Source organism: Macaca nemestrina, chromosome 11 (genome assembly GCF_043159975.1).
Source record: "Macaca nemestrina isolate mMacNem1 chromosome 11, mMacNem.hap1, whole genome shotgun sequence".
Lineage (NCBI taxonomy): Eukaryota > Metazoa > Chordata > Mammalia > Primates > Cercopithecidae > Macaca > Macaca nemestrina.
In genome coordinates, this window is record NC_092135.1 from 130,534,433 (window position 1) to 130,550,468 (window position 16,036).

Consider the following 16,036-nt stretch of genomic DNA (forward strand, 5'->3'; position numbering starts at 1 on the left):
TATGGACCAGTGCTGCGGAAGCTGCATGGGGCCCACAGCCAGCCCTGGACACAGCTGAGAGGAGGACACTGACCTCAGAGGGCTGCTTTCTGCTGCCCTGGGAGCTGGGTGCTGGGGTCCTAATCTGTCACCTGGGGTGGAGCACCATGCAGCCCATCCCCCAGCCATTGCCCTTCCCCACTCCCCACCCCCCAACCTCATGCCCCATACAGCACCGCCCACCACCCCACCCCCTCTTCCCAGGCTATAGGGAGCAACTAGACATGGCACCTGATACCCTGCAGAAGCAGGCGGACCACTGCAACGACCGCCACATGGCGTCCAAGCACGTGCAGGAGCTCAGCACCGGTCTCTTCTTTGCCGTTCTGGTCAAGGTGAGCCCTCCAGCCTGGTGCCCCTCACCTCCCTCTGGCTCCCGACCCTCCTGGGCACCTACTCACCAGGAGGCCTCAAGAAGCCCAGGGCAGTGCCAGGAGGTGCCATGGCTGCAGCACTGTCCTTGCAGAAGAGTGGCCCCCTGGAGTCAGAAGCCATGGTGATGGGTGTCCTGAACCAAGCCTTCGACGTGCTGGTGCTGCGCTATGGCGTGCAGAAGCGCATCTACTGCAATGTGAGTGCCCTGGGAGAGCCCGTGGGCGGCCAGGGCAGCCCAAGCCACCCCACACTGGAGGGGTGTAGGCTGTGATGGGTCACACTCCACCCCTCGCTTCCCCAGCCCTAGCACAAAGCCCACCTGATGGGCCTTGCAGAGACGCCCAGCTCTCCCACCTGGGATGGTGGCTTCAGGCCCAGGGTCAGGCCTGGCCCCCTTCCCCAAGGACCCAGGAACCAGAGAGCAGGCCCCTCCATGGCCAGTACAGCTCGGCAGGGTGTGCAGGCTTCGGGAACTGTGTTTATAGGAATGTGAAGGAATGAGAGGCCAGAGAATGGTCCTTGGCCGCTCTGGAAACTGTCCCCTGAAGACAAGGAAGAGAGCTGTCCCTGGCTTGGCTCCTGCCCTGAGTGACTGTTGATTCACAGTTCTCTCCAAGGGGATGTGGGCCTGTCCTAACGCCGCCTTAGGGGCATGGCTCCAGCTGGCCCTGGGGTCTGCAGGTCACCACCTGGGCCCTGTGCCTGGCTTTGAATTTCCTAACATCCAGAGTGCCCTGGGAGTACAGTGTCCAGCCCGTTGTGTGCAGTTAACGTGGTGTTCCTAACCTGGAGCTGGGCAGAAGAGGAAGGACAGAGTCCCCCTGCTGACCCTCGGGACTCTGTGTCCTGAAGTTCAAGTCTGAGTCACCCTGCTGTGGGCCCAGCCCTGCCTGCACTGACAGATGGCACCAGCAGGGGGCGCAGTGCTCTGCCGCCACCGTTCTCTGTCCCCACCTCAGTGCAGTCAGCCCTGGACGCCCCCACCACTTGCCCACAATAGCACACAGAGCTACGGGCCTTCCCGGTCCCCACCCCTGGCCCTTGGTCACTCTCACCTGCTGCCTCAGCCACAGGTGGCCTGGCACGGCCTCCCTGAAGCTCCCTCCAGCCAGCCAGGGCCCAGGACCGAGGGCGGAGGGCTGCCTCCAAGCAGTGAAGCTCTCCAGGGTGGGAGGGCAGGCGGCCCCCTCTGTGTCCCATCCCCCTTAGTCCTGGCGAGCCCTCCCCTGCCTCCTACGGTGCCCCCTGCCCTCATCTATGCCCCCTGGGCTCCCCCAGCACTGCAGCCTCCCGGGTGGGGTTTTAGGACCCCCAGGCCCTCCCAGCTCACCCAGACCCTTCCTGAGGGTCCTGCTTTCTGGCACCACCTTCCCTTCCTTGGGGACAACCACAGTGGAGAGAGGTGGGGCTCTACCTGTCCCACTAATGCAGGGGTGCTGACCTTTTGGTGTCCTCTAGAGAACTTGATGAAAGCTATGAGTTTACACCTAAGAAATTGTCGGGCACCGTTTTTCACCAACAACGTGCCCTGAAGGTGGACCCAGGCCCCCAGGTTGCATTTTGTAAGCCTTGGGAGCTCTCAGGATGCCTCTGACTCCCTCAGCTCTGCACCGACCCGAGGCATTCATCCTGGAGCAGGCCCTCGTTACAGACAGGCGAGCAGAGGCTTCCAGAGGCCAAGGGAGGGTCCTGGGGGTCCTGCTGCAGGGCCGGAGGCAAAGCTGCACCTCGACATCAGTCCTTTTCATCTTTGTCCCCTCACGGCTGGGCTCTGCACAGGTCATCACCATCAGCAGCCTGGTAGAGGTGGTCCTGTGGGCGGCCATGACCCTCAAGTATAGTGCTGTCCTGAAGCAGCCGAGCAACCAGGGCCACCTGGGCCCCGAGGAAGAGGAGGAGGAGGAGGAGGTCGAGTGTGAAAAGGAACCTTGGCCAACCCTCCTGCCCCACCCCACTAGCTTTAGGAACAGGACCTGTTGACACCAAGGGGGATTTTTAATTTGGATTTTAACAACGCAAGTGTTTGCTTTTGGTTTTAGTTTTGCATTTTATTTAATGTTTGCAGCTCAGTTTTCAAACAAACTGCAGGGAAGAGGATGGAGCTGGAAGGAAGGCTGAGACCTGGCCAGCAATGAGACTGGCTCCCCTTCTGCCCGGGCCCCACTGCCTCCTCCAGGCCAGGGAATGGGGCCTTTTCTGCAAATCCATGTCAGGGAATAAAATCAAGTGTGGAGTGCCATCTGGTGTTTGGGGCGCCCCTGGGAAGCCTGGGCAGTGGAATGCCCCTTGCACCCAGGGCAAGGGACCCAGCTCAGGCTCCACCCCTCACTGTTGAGCCGATGTCACCGCCCGGAACCTTCCCGTCAGTTCCAGCACGATTCAGAGTCGGCTACGTGGCAGATTGATGCCGGAGTCTCATTCTGCCTGATTAAAAATGTAATTAGTATGCAGGACTGAGAGCGCCCCCGTCACCCTGACGCATGTGACTGTGTCCAACCCTGTCCCCGCTTCCTCCTGCACCAGCTCTGCAGGGCCTGGTGGGGGTCATGGGTCCTGCAACACCGTCTCCCCGCAGTTCCTTGGCCAACACTCTGAATGGCCCTGTCTATACCCTGGGTCTGAGTCAGTGCCCTGGCAGCTCCAGGCCTAATCCTGTGCTCTGGGGACAGAAGCAGGCCTGGGCCTGGGGGAGGGGAAGAGGGCCCTCCAGTGCCTTCCCAACCAGGAGGGGAAACCGGCTTCTGGTGACACAGCCTGGCCCTGTTGCCCACCCAGTGTCCGAGCACCCACGGATCCCACCTGCCTCGGGTCCCGGACAGAGCTGGCCGGCCACTGGGCAGTCCCTTCCCCAGCCAGCCCGACCCCAGCCTGCCCTCCTTCCCCCTCCATGGGGGAAGCTCCATGGCTTGGCTTCCCCGAGAGCTGCCAGAAACTAGGATGAAAGCCGCGGTGAGCACGGCCTCTGCTCCCCCGCACCATGTCCTGGGGTGTCTGGATTAACAAGCTCATTTGATCTGGTTACAGTGAATTTTCTTCAAAGAAACACTCAATCGGGTCCCTTGTCAGAGTGCCTCGTAGCGCCTGAACGACAGTGACTGGGTACGGCTGCCTTTGTTCTGCCACCGTCAGATGGGGCTGGCTGTGGGAGGCAACCAAAGACGTCCCCGCCCCTGCCCTCGGAGCCTTTCCCTCCTCCAGGGCTCAGCCACCTCAGGCGGCCTTCAGTCTGTGCGTCCTGCCACCCCCGAGATGTCCCAGAGGCCACGGTCACCCCATCTGTTCCTGCCCCCAGAACCTTCTCCTGGAGCCAAGTATCTGCAGGGACAGACAAGTGAGCGTCTGGGGGTTTGGTGCTGGGATGTAGAAGGCTGTGGGGTGCTGCCCTGCCCCAGGCAACCTGACTGTGAAAGCCCCAAACAGGAGACATCCCAGCCCCTTCCCCTCCCCTCCACGCTGCCCACCCTCTGAGGAGCAGTGGCCAAGTTCCTCTCTGAGCCTCTCAGGCCAGGCTGGCCCTGTCCCCCAGGGCCTCCCATGAAACCTGGGAGCTATTCCCTCACAGGCAGCACAGACCTGGACGGACACCTGTCCCTGTGCCCCAGCACCCCCAGGCCCCAGTGAGGAGTAGCCAGGGGGGTGAACAAGGGGCTTCCTGCAGGTACTGGGCTCAAAGGTTCTTCAGACAGCCTCGCCTTCCCTGCTGGCCCCAGAGCATGGCAGGTCCCTGGAGCCGTGGAGGCCATGGCAGCCCCAGCCCAGTCCTCCCCATCCCATCTGGGGAAGTGGAAACCGTATTCACAAGGGTCAGATCAGGTCTCTGCCTACAGTGACCTGGCAGTTTTGTGCCCAGCTAGGGCCTCTATCAGGCCCAGGCTGCCCCCACACCCTACCCAGAGCTCAGAGAAGACGGCCCAGCCTTCTCCCCACGTCAGTCATGCTGAGCCCTGCATCTGCGTTCACTCCTTTAAGGAACGTGGTTGGCTCAATCCGGTGCCGCACCTTCACAGGATGGCTCTCCATGGGTCCACTGGGGGCCCAACCTCTTATATGGCCCCTCGCTAAAAGGACTCAACAAAAAGAGTGACCAGGCACCGACCCTTGTTTGCAGGAGGACTTGGCCATTCCCTGAGCTGTCCCACAGCACCTGCCGGCCAGGGCCCAGGGCACAGAGCGAGACTCTGTCTTTTCCTCAAGGAGACACCGTGGGGGAGGGAGTGAGAGGTAGACACCACCAACCTCATCCCATGACCAGGGGCTGGCGACGCTCAGAGGCCCATGAGTGTGTTCTCCACCCGGAAGGGTCAGTGCCGGCTCCCTGGACCCAGAGGAAGATGGCTCAGGCGGTGGCCCGGCCTGGGGAAGGAACTGAAGCCACCCTCCTGGAGAGAAACTGACGCCTCCCCAGTTCCTGTTAGGAAGGACCTCAGGAAAGAACTGGGATCAGGCAGCCTGGGGTGGCGACCTCAGGGCCCCTGAGGAGGATGTCAGGCTGCAGAAGGGAGGGGATGGGCATGAAGCTTGGGAAGGGGGCGCCAGAGGAGGCAAGGCCTGTGCAGAGGCAGCACCAGAGGCCACTGCAGTGACTCCACCACCCAGCAGCGCCACCATGAGTCCGGAAGTGGGAGGCCAGGCAGGAGGGGTTGTGATGGCCCAGGTGCCAGGAAGAAGGGCTGAGGGGACAGTGCAGGCGTCCAGAGAGGCCTCGCAGGGACAGGCTGCGAAAGTCACAGGTGGGGATGGGCTTTCTCCAGGGAGTTCTACAGCACAGATGGTGCCGCTGGCCTGGCTGTGGCCAGCTCTGCACGTGAGCCTGCCCCAGTCCTTGCTGGGCACAGACCAAAGAGCGGTTCCTGGGTTGGAATCACAGAATTCAGGGGCTGATGGCAGTCAGGATGGGAGTTGGGAGGGGTGAATGAATTAAATATTTGAGCCCTGGTGGAGGCTACAGGATGTGGTGCCTTTCACATTAAAGAAGGTTCTGGAGAAGGGGATGATTCTTGGAATAAGTATCAGTTTCCACATGCCTGAGATTAGGTTCCGGATTTAAAACCTTATTGTAAGATCATCTCTTTGAACCTTCTCTCTGGTTTGGGGGAAATTTTGATTATTTTTGTTGTTTTGGGTTTTTTGTTTGTTTGGTTTTTTTTTTTTTTTTTTTTTTTTGAGACAGGGTCTCCCTCTGTTGACCAGGCTGGAGTGCAGAGGCTGGAGTGCTATGGGGTGATCAGGGCTCACTGAGGTCTGCACCTCCCTGGCTCAAGAAATGCTCCCACTTCAGCCTCCCAACTAGGTGGGAATACAAGCGAGTGCCACCATATCCAGCTAGTTTTAAAAATGTTTTGTAGTGATGGGGTCTTACTATGTTGCCAGGCTTGTCTCAAGCTCCTGGGCTCAAGCGATCTTCCCGTCTCAGCCTCCCAAAGTGTTAGGATTATAGGTATGAACCACCACGCCCAGCTGATTTGTTTTTTAACAGATAGAAAATCATTTGAGGGGGAAACTGATCCATTTAATTTATTTTACTTAAAAAACAGTTTTGCTCAACCTCGTTCTTAAGCTGTGTTGTGTTCTTAATGTTTATCAATAGTACATTGCTCAGTTCTGGAAAGCACTTAGCCAGATATTTAAAAAGCAACAAATTGAAGTGCAAAATAGAAGATGGAACAAAAACTCTCCAATAGTGTATTCAACTTAACAGGTTTTCAACTCACCAGAGTGCTATTGGAATACAATTGTCCTCCTGGTTCCTGTCATATAAGATCAAAGTTAAACCACTAAACACAATTGCCGCATCCTTGACTTCATAAACTTTCCTTTCCACACATCCATATAGATGCCCGAAGCACCTTTCAGGGCAGAATTGTCTTTTGTCCCTCACTCTCAGGGGACAACCATGCACTAGGGCTCACCTGCCAGCCATCCCTGCCAATGTCACTACTGCTGGGGGGGCAGTGAAGGGGGTGGCCAGATCAGGGCTCAGGGTGCCTGGCTAAACGCCCCCTTCACTGAACCTGCTCCTGTGCCTGCAGCTTCCCGCAGGCTGAGGCCCCAGTGCCCTGCTTGTGCTGCTGAGGGAGGCTCCATGGCCTGTTGAGAGGCCTCCCCAGGAAGCCCGTGGGGAGGAGGTTGGGGTGTCTCCTGCCTTGGGGGTGGGACAGTCCCTTCTTGTTCCCATCCCAGGTACCTGACCCAAGTTCTTCTGTGTGTGAGGAATGCCTGGATGTCCCTCCCTGGTAGGTGGGATGGGACAGAGGGAGGTCCTGCCTACACAGCCCTTAATTAGGAATTTAAGAGATTTGTGCTCTAGGAAGGAACTGCTTCCGCTACCATTTGGCCCACTGTGTGGTGTGCAGACCCTCAGATCGGAAACAGGTTTCAAGGGTGTTCAGGATTTACCTCGTGTTCATGAAGGTCAGGGTTCACCTCTTCCCCCCTGTTCCCCCTGCTAACTCTGCAGCAGACCCTGCACTAATTAAGTCCCCACAACAGCCCTGAGCCCCCGGCTCTGTGAAAGTTGTCAGAATCAAAATGAAGCCACTTTTGTCCAACCCTAAGAGCAACAACAAAATAATGTAGCCGGGAGGTTGTGAAGGAGGCCCCACCCGCACACCTGCCTGTGATCAGAGCCCTTCCGAAGCCTCTGGGAAGGGCTCTGAGGCGTAGACGCCTGAAACAAGACCTTTTTTTTTTAAATTTTTTTGCCAGGACTTTGCAGCTCGCTACGTGAGTCACAAGGACGGCTAGCCAGATGCACAAGAACACTTGCCTGATACGCTGTGTCCACTCATAAACTGACGTCCATTCCTGGGATAAGCCCCTGGAATCAGTGTTCTCTTCCTTTCAAAACAACTGTGTAGGCAGATGTGGTGGCGAGTGCCTGTAATGCCAGCTACTCAGGAGGCGGAGGCAGGAGAATTGCTTGAACCTGGGAGGCAGAGGTTGCAGTGAGCCAAGATCGCACCACTGCACTCAGCCTGGGCAACAGAGCAACTCCAAAAAAAAAAAAAAAGGCAAAAAAGACAAAAACCAAAAACCGAGCATGTACTGCTCCTTTGGTCTTTCAAAGCCCTCCTTGCCTCCCCTCTGATGCGCCCCTAGTTTACTAAGGCTGGGGCTCCACATGCAGTGCTGCTGCTTGTTCCCAATTAAACTCCACAGTTTTGGGGAGCCTCCCTCTGTTTCTTGAGGTTGACAGGACTATCATTCTTCTTGTTCGTAGATGAGGGAATTAAGGCTTGGAGAGGTTCCGTTTTGAAGGACACTCAGTAAGTGGTGGAGAGAGAATTTCAGCTCAGACCCAAAGGCTATTTATTTCCTGTGGAGGGACCACAGGAGCACGCCCTTTTCGCTCTGCTAATTTTTGTATTTTTTGTAGAGATGAGATTTTTCCATGTTGCCCAGGCTGGTCTCAAACTCCTGAGCTCAAGTGATCCTCCCGTCTCAGCCTCCCAAAGTGCTAGGATTACAGAGATGAGCCACTATGTCGGGCCTCTTGTATTATTGCCTGGTTTTTTTTGTTTTGTTTTGTTTTTGAGACAGAGTCTCACTCTGCCACCCAGGCTGGAGTGCAGTGGCACGATCTTGGCTCACGGCAACCTTCCCCTCCCAGGTTCAAGCGATTCTCCTGCCTCAGTCTCCCAAGTAACTGGGACTACAGGTGCATGCCACCACGCCTGGCTAATTTTTTGTATTTTTAGTAGAGATGGGGTTTCACTGTGTTAGCCAGGATGGTCTCAATCTCCTGACCTCAAGAGCTGTCCACCTCAGCCTCTCAAAGTGCTGGGATTACAGACGTGAGCCACTGTGCCCGGCTTGTATTATTTCTTACAACTACTTGTGAATCTATAGTTCTGTCAAAAACTCCAACTTAAACATGAAACTCAGGGTGGCTATAAAGCCCCCGACTCATCTTGACTTTGGAGTGAATCAATGAATTAATTGCCTGCCCATTAGTGAGTCTCCTCTGACCTTTAGCTAAGAATGTTCCTCACTCAGCAAGATGAAGCAAGAGGTAGAGGGAACTAAGGGGGCAACAAGCAGGAGGCAGGAAGGGCCCATGAGGGTGACATCTTCCCTGAGAGCCCCAGGATGACCAGCAGGAAGCCAGGCAGGATGCAGGCAGGAGGACCCAGGAAAGCTCGTATGAGGGGAGGCCCTGGGCGTGGTGTGGAGTGGGGCAGGGCAGGCAGAGGCTGGGCAGCAGGTGAGGTCCCCTGGGTTCTGAAGGCCAAGCCTGGGGTTTGAGGTAAACAGGCCTGAGTGGAGAAGGGGCTGCTGTGGTTGGGCTGGGGTGGGTGGAGCTGGAGGAGCCTTTTCTTCTCGAACCAATTTTTGAATTGTGCTACATAACATGGTACATCAAATTTACCTCCTTCACCATTTTCAAGGGTACAGGGCAGCAGTGTTGAGTACACGCACAGTGTTGTGCAGCTGATCTCCAGAACATTCTCATCCTGCAACCTTGAAGCTCTGTCCCCATTAAACTCCAACTGTAACCCTAACCCCAACCCTAACACGAGCCCTAACCCTAACCCTAACCCATTGCCTCCTCCCTCAGCCTCAGGCAACCTCCATTCCACTTCTGTCTCTATGAATTTGACTCCCCTAGGGACCTCAGAGAAGTGTGTTCATGCGTATTGGTCCTTTTGCACTGTGCATTTCACTAAGCATAATGTCCTAAGGTTCATCCACGTTGTAGCAGGTGTCAGGGTCGCCTTCCTTTTCAAGGCTGCATGATACTCCATTGTATGTGTGCACCCTGTTTGGTTTCTCCATTCCTCTGTTGCTGGACACTTGGTTGCTTCCAGCTCTTGGCTGCTGTGGATAATGCTGCTGGGAACATGGGTGTGCAGTACCTGTTCGAGTCCCTGGTTTGCATTCCTTTGACTACACACTCAGAGTGGGATGTCTGGACTGGAGCAATACTTTTGAACTCAGCCTGAGGTCACCAAACTCTCTGAGCTCCTTATCAGAGGCTACACTTCTGGGTGTGCCCATGGCTCATGGAAAACAGACTCACCCCAGGCTCAATCTACCTGTGCAAGAAAACAGGGGTCAACCTCAAGTGTACAAGCTGCTGTGGAAGACCCAGCCCAGGCCTGGCCAACCCAGGGCACTGGCCCCTCCCCAGCCCATGTCCTCAGGACATAGGTGTGGGCACCCACACACACCAAGTGGGTTCTAGGGCAGCCAGGCCACCCCACACGCCTCCTTTCACACTCCTCTGGGGCTCGTGGTATGATGAGCCCTAACCTGGGCCCTGGCCTAGGCTGTGTGTTTCCAGCCTCACCTCTCTTCACACCTTGAATGAGGTGAACAAAGGAGTGGCAACGGATCTCCCACAAGACACTATGAGCCACACACGGTCCCTTCCCTTCAGCAAGCTTGGCTTCTGGTCACAGGATTGGGTGGGGTCAAGATGGACACAAGGGGTGTGGGGAGGGACGTGGAGCATTTACAGCCAGGGACAAAGTCCTACCCTGATTTAAACCCAGGCAGCCTGCACTGCAGCCGGTTCCTAGTGTCCCCACTTCGCCTCCCTCCTGCTGCACCGAAGACATGCGGGGGCCCTGGGTGCTGCTGCTGCTGGGCCTGAGGCTACAGCTCTCCCTGGGCATCATCCCAGGTAATGAGGCTCCCCAAGCTGTTCCGCACACAGGGCGCCCCCTCACCAGGCTGACCTGATCTCTACTCTCCCCCTGGCCAGTTGAGGAGGAGAACCCAGCCTTCTGGAACCGCCATGCAGCTGAGGCCCTGGATGCCGCCAAGAAGCTGCAGCCCATCCAGAAGGTCGCCAAGAACCTCATCCTCTTCCTGGGTGATGGTGAGTGACCAAGGCCTGTCCAGCCCCGCAGCCCTCACAGCCCCAGCACCTAGGACCTTTGGTGATTCCAAGCCAGCCCTGGGGCCCAGGACTCACACATTTCTGCCCCTTCAGGGATGGGGGTGCCCACGGTGACAGCCGCTAGGATCCTAAAGGGGCAGAAGAATGGCAAACTGGGGCCTGAGACGCCCCTGGCCATGGACGGCTTCCCATACGTGGCGCTATCCAAGGTAAGGGCTGGGCCACTTCAGAGTCCTCCAAGCAGAGGAGGGGGTCAAGGATATGGAGTGTGGCAGGAGGGAGGGAGCCAGGACAGCTGGGGCCTGAGTTAGGAGCTGGGAGCAGTTAGGACCCCAGAGGACCAGAACCAGGCCCCTGGTTGGGGTCTGTGTCCAGAAGGCTGGGTTCTCCTCAGCTGGCCAGGGGGAGAGTAGAGATCAGGTCAGCCTGGTGAGGGGGCGCCCTGTGTGCGGAACAGCTTGGGGAGCCTCATTACCTGGGATGATGCCCAGGGAGAGCTGTAGCCTCAGGCCCAGCAGCAGCAGCACCCAGGGCCCCTGCATGTTTTGGGCGCAGCAGGAGGGAGGCGAAGTGGGGATACTAGGAACTGGATGCAGTACAGGCTGCCTGGGTTTAAATCAGGGTAGGACTTTGCCCCTGGCTGTAAATGCTGCCGAAGCCCCAAAGTAGAGCTCAGGGTGTCTCTATTCTCAGACGTACAATGTGGACAGACAGGTGCCAGACAGCGCAGGCACAGCCACAGCCTACCTGTGCGGGGTCAAGGCCAACTACCAGACCATCGGCTTGAGCGCAGCCGCCCGCTATAACCAGTGCAACACGACACGCGGCAATGAGGTCATCTCCGTGATGAACCGGGCCAAGAAAGCAGGTGAGCTAGGGCCTGCTGCGGGGTCAGGACCAGGCCCAAGACCTCGGTCACCAATCCTGACCCCTGTCACCCTCAGGAAAGTCAGTGGGAGTGGTGACCACCACACGGGTGCAGCATGCCTCGCCAGCTGGCACCTACGCACACACGGTGAACCGCAACTGGTACTCAGATGCTGACATGCCTGCCTCGGCCCGCCAGGATGGCTGCCAGGACATTGCCACACAGCTCATCTCCAACGTGGACATTGACGTGCGACCCCAAGGCCAAGGGCTGGGGCTAGGCAGAGGGGAAGGTGGGGGCATAGGCTCAGATCCAGGCAACCAAAAGCCTGATCCGGGTCAGCAGGGTCTGGAGGTGGGGTTGGGGAGGTGGAATGTGCAGCCCAGCCTGGGCCATTCCCACTGCCCTGGGGAGGGGAGCCAGGGGCTGTGCATGAGGAGGGGACATGGGGCCAACTAGGCCCCCAACCCACCTGCCCCATCCTCTGTCCCCAGGTGATCCTGGGTGGAGGCCGCAAGTACATGTTTCCCAGGGGGACCCCAGACCCTGAGTACCCAAGTGATGCCAGCCAGAATGGAACCAGACTGGACGAGAAGTACCTGGTGCAGGAATGGCTGACAAAGCACCAGGTGATGGGGGCTGGCAGGTGTGGGAGGCATGGCAGGGGGAGGGCAAGTGTGTGGGTCTCAGGGCTGTGGGCTGAGGCCTGGCTCTATCCCTGCAGGGTGCCCGGTACGTGTGGAACCGCACTGAGCTCATGCAGGCTTCCCTGGACCAGTCTGTGACCCATCTCATGGGTAATGACCCCCTTCCTGCCCTGGCATTCCTCAGACGGCCTCAGAGGGTGCCATCCGAGCCTGTGTGCACATCAGCCAGCACTCTCCTGCTCGCAGCCTGCCAATCACTACCAAGCCCCTTGTCCCACAGGCCTCTTTGAACCCGGAGACATGAAATATGAGATCAACCGAGACCCCACACTGGACCCCTCCCTGCTGGAGATGACAGAGGCTGCCCTGCGCCTGCTGAGCAGGAACCCCCGCGGCTTCTACCTCTTCGTGGAAGGTGTGTGGTGGCCCCTGGGGAGTGGAGGAAGGCGGGGCAGGGCAGGGCAAGGCAAGTTCAAGCATCACCCTCCTCTGGCCTTCCTGCAGGTGGTCGCATCGACCATGGTCATCATGAGGGCTTGGCTTACCATGCGCTCACTGAGGCGGTCATGTTTGATGACGCCATCAAGAGGGCAGGCCAGCTCACCAGCGAGGAGGACACGCTGACCCTCATCACTGCTGACCACTCCCACGTATTCTCCTTTGGTGGCTACACCTTTCGAGGGAGCTCCATCTTCGGTAGGCCTGGGGAGAGTGGCAGGTGCTGCTGCATCAGTTATGTGGGTGAAGTCTGAGCCTCAGTTTTCTCCTCTGCCAAATGTGTGTAATGCTGGCACCAGCCCTATTGTGAGGACAGAGCCCCTGAACAGGCAAAGTAGTGGTGCCTAGCACATAGGAGGCACTCCCACAGCTGTGGTCAGCTCAACTACAGGGACCCCCGTCTCCCTACAGGGTTGGCCCCCAGCAAGGCTCAGGACAGCAAAGCCTACACGTCCATCCTGTACGGCAATGGCCCGGGCTACGTGCTCAACTCAGGCGTGCGACCAGACGTGAATGAGAGTGAGAGCGGTGAGTGAGGCTGAATGGCCCGCTCAGGGGGACCAGAGTGCCAGGGATGGGGGTATTCGCGGGAGGGGGACGCCGCCCGTCTGCCCTGAACTGCACTCACCCTCCTACCAGGGAGCCCCGATTACCGGCAGCAGGCGGCGGTGCCCCTGTCGTCCGAGACCCACGGAGGCGAAGACGTGGCGGTGTTCGCGCGCGGTCCTCAGGCGCACCTGGTGCACGGTGTGCAGGAGCAGAGCTTCGTAGCGCACGTCATGGCCTTTGCCGCCTGCCTGGAGCCCTACACGGCCTGCGACCTGGCGCCCCCCGCCGGCACCACCGACACCGCGCCTCCTGCTCCCGCCGGCACCACCGACACCGCGCCTCCCGCTCCCGCCGGCACCACCGACGCTGCGCACCCGGTTCCCGCGTCGCTGCCTCTGCTGGCCGGGACCCTGCTGCTGCTGGGGGCGGCCGCTGCTCCCTGAGCGCCCCACCCTGGAGTTATCCTGCTCCCCACCTCCAGGCGTCCTGCCCTGCTCCCCGTCCTGAGCTGCCACTTCCGGCGTGAACACATACAGGTGACCTGCCGCTGGACCTTCACCCACTAGAGATAAACCAGCATTAGCTGGAGCAGCGCTGCCCTTCTTCCCTCTGCATCCCCTTCAGGGAGCAGGAACCCAGGGCGCCCTGGGAGCTGAGCCTGGGACTCCCAGGACCTCCCCCCAGGCTGCTCTCTGATTCTTCCTCCCAACCCCAGAGACTGCGGATTTGTGCCATGCGGCTGTCTGCACCCCAGACAATAAAGGGACCCAAACCACTCAGCCCCCACCCTGCCTCTAGCCTGAGGAAGACCAAGCAGGCCTGGACCCATAGACGTCCTCCAACCCTGGATACGACACACCGAGACTGTGTGCCCCATCGTTCTTAGCTTCAATCCTCACAGCACCTGGTAGACCCAAGGACTTGGGTGGATTAGGACACCTGAAGAAGAGCAGCTTCCCGCCACTCTGCAACCCACCCAAGGAGGCTGCTGGGGCGGGGATCCCCATGGGGCTTTGACACAATCCTCTGCTGCCTCCCCACTAGGATCATTCCACACCCCTGCACCTGACCAAGGGGCCAATGAGGCAGAGGCTTGCCCCAAGTCATAGCCACTCAGATGCTTCCCGACCCCCAGTGCCCTTTCCAGGTCAGGAGATCCAAGGAGCGCCTGAGGAGCTCTGGGTACAGGGCAGCAGCCCAGAGCCCATGGACCCTCCCGGGACATCTGGATGCTGGGCATAGATTTCTCAACAAGGAAGACTCCCCTGCCTCCTGAAGGTCTCCATTCTCCTAGGAGACAAAGCAATAATAAAAGGAAGTGTTAGACAATGTAATGCCTGTACTACTTCCTAGGAGAAAAATCATGAGTGAGTGTGGGCACGGTATCTGGAGGGGTGGATAACGCAGACCAGGAGGGGCTGCTGAGGAGCAGACGATTGAGCAAGACACTTGAATAGAGTGGGGCTTGAGCAAGGCAGCACAGCAGTGCAAAGGCCCTGGGACAGTGCCAGAAGGTGCTCTGGGAGGCCAAGGACTGGATCAGAGGGGTGGGGGTGGGTGGGTAGAGTGGGGAAAGCCTGAGGGGTCAGGAGAGTGGGGGTGGGGCATGGGAGACCATGAAGTCTGGGTACAGGGGTGTGGTTGGAGGTCTTTGAGGAGGGCTGTGACTCACCCTGGCTGGAAAATGAGCACTCTGGCTGCTGCCAGGAGAAGCGTCTGGTCTTTTGGGCGGAGTATGGGGGTAGTGACAGGTCCAGGTGAGAGGTGAGGAAGGAGCTGACTCCAGGTGTTTGTGACCTCCCTCCAAAAGCATTCTGGAGCACCCATCCCAATAGAGCCATGCTTAGTGAGTACCACACCTGCTCCAATAGAACATTGAAAAGAATTAAATAAAGGTGAAATCAACCACATTTTCCAGCAAATTTTGCAGTATTACAAATTTATTTGTACATTTACAAAGGTGCGAAAAAGCATCTCGCTTTTGCAAGAAATAGTAACATGATTCAATATGCTTTCTTATTTACTAAAACCTTGAAATAAAATTGTAAAACATCAGTTTGAAGGCCTGGCTCTCAGGGTCGTTCTTTTTTAATTCTGGGTTTTAGTAGCTGTCACAAAAATATTGGAGGACCATGATCCCACTTGTGAATAGCCATAGGACTCCAGCCTGGGAAGCACAGTGAGAATCTATGTCTAAAATACGAAATAAAAGGATGAATTTTATGGTATGTACATTATATCTAAATTTTAAAAAACAGATTCAAATATATAATCTGCTTTCAAGTTTTTTTTAAATATGTAGGGATGAGGGTTGTATCAGTCAAATACATTTTTGACCACAAAATTCACATGTCCATGAAAACATTCTCAAACTTCAGTTCTAAAAAATGTTTTCTTTGGCATGAGTTTTCATTCCAAGATGATTACTTTCTCATTTTTTCATTGAGAGGACATCTTTACCTTGAAGGAGCAGATGCAAGAAAAGTAAAATTATTTTTCAAGCTTTTTCCTGATTGTCTAAAACAGATAGCTCTTGTCATCTCAAAAGTGTCAGCACTTTGGTCTTTAGGAAGGAGGGAGCCCAGGTGCGGTGACTCATGCCTGTAATCCTAACACTTGGGAGGCCAAGGTGGGCAGATCATTTGAAGTCAGGAATTCGAGACCAGCCTGATCAACATGGTGAAATCCCATCTCTACTAAAAATACAAAAATTAGCCAGACATGGTGCCACACACCTATAATCCCAGCACTTTGGGAGGCTGAGGCAGGCGGATCACTTGAGGTCAGGAGTTTGAGACCAGTCTGGTCAACATGGTGAAACACTGTCTCTACTGAAAATACAAAAATTAGCCAGGTGGGTGGCGGGGACCTATAATCCCAGCTACTCCAGAGGCTGAGACAGGAGAATCTCTTGAACCTGGAGGCGGGGGTTGCAGTTAGCCACGATCACACCACTGCCTCCAGCTTGGGAGACAGAGCGAGACTCCCTCTCAAAAAAAAGGAGGGAGGTAGGAGTTGGGGTGAGGATTGAAAAATCACCTATCGGGTACAAATTCATTATGGGTATTGGGTTCACTAGCAGCCTAATCTCCACCAGTATGCAGTCTACCCATGTAATAAACAAGCACATGCACCCCTGAATCTAAATTTTAAAAAAGAATATTCACAGGGAAAAAAATCACAGGGAAGAAATAAATTAAAAATTACTGATAAATT

General features: G+C 56.6%; 1 protein-coding gene across 1 annotated transcript; it reads left to right on the top strand.

The window, feature by feature from the left end:
- Positions 1–9,972: 9,972 nt before the first annotated feature.
- On the top strand, positions 9,973–14,155 carry LOC105474004 (intestinal-type alkaline phosphatase). Its single transcript, XM_024790291.2, has 11 exons — positions 9,973–10,039; positions 10,121–10,237; positions 10,352–10,467; positions 10,952–11,126; positions 11,203–11,375; positions 11,621–11,755; positions 11,851–11,923; positions 12,054–12,188; positions 12,278–12,469; positions 12,683–12,799; positions 12,911–14,155. The coding sequence occupies exons 1-11, from the start codon at positions 9,973–9,975 to the stop codon at positions 13,261–13,263; spliced, it is 1,653 nt and encodes a 550-aa protein (XP_024646059.2). The 3' UTR covers positions 13,264–14,155.
- The last annotated feature ends 1,881 nt before the right edge of the window (positions 14,156–16,036 follow it).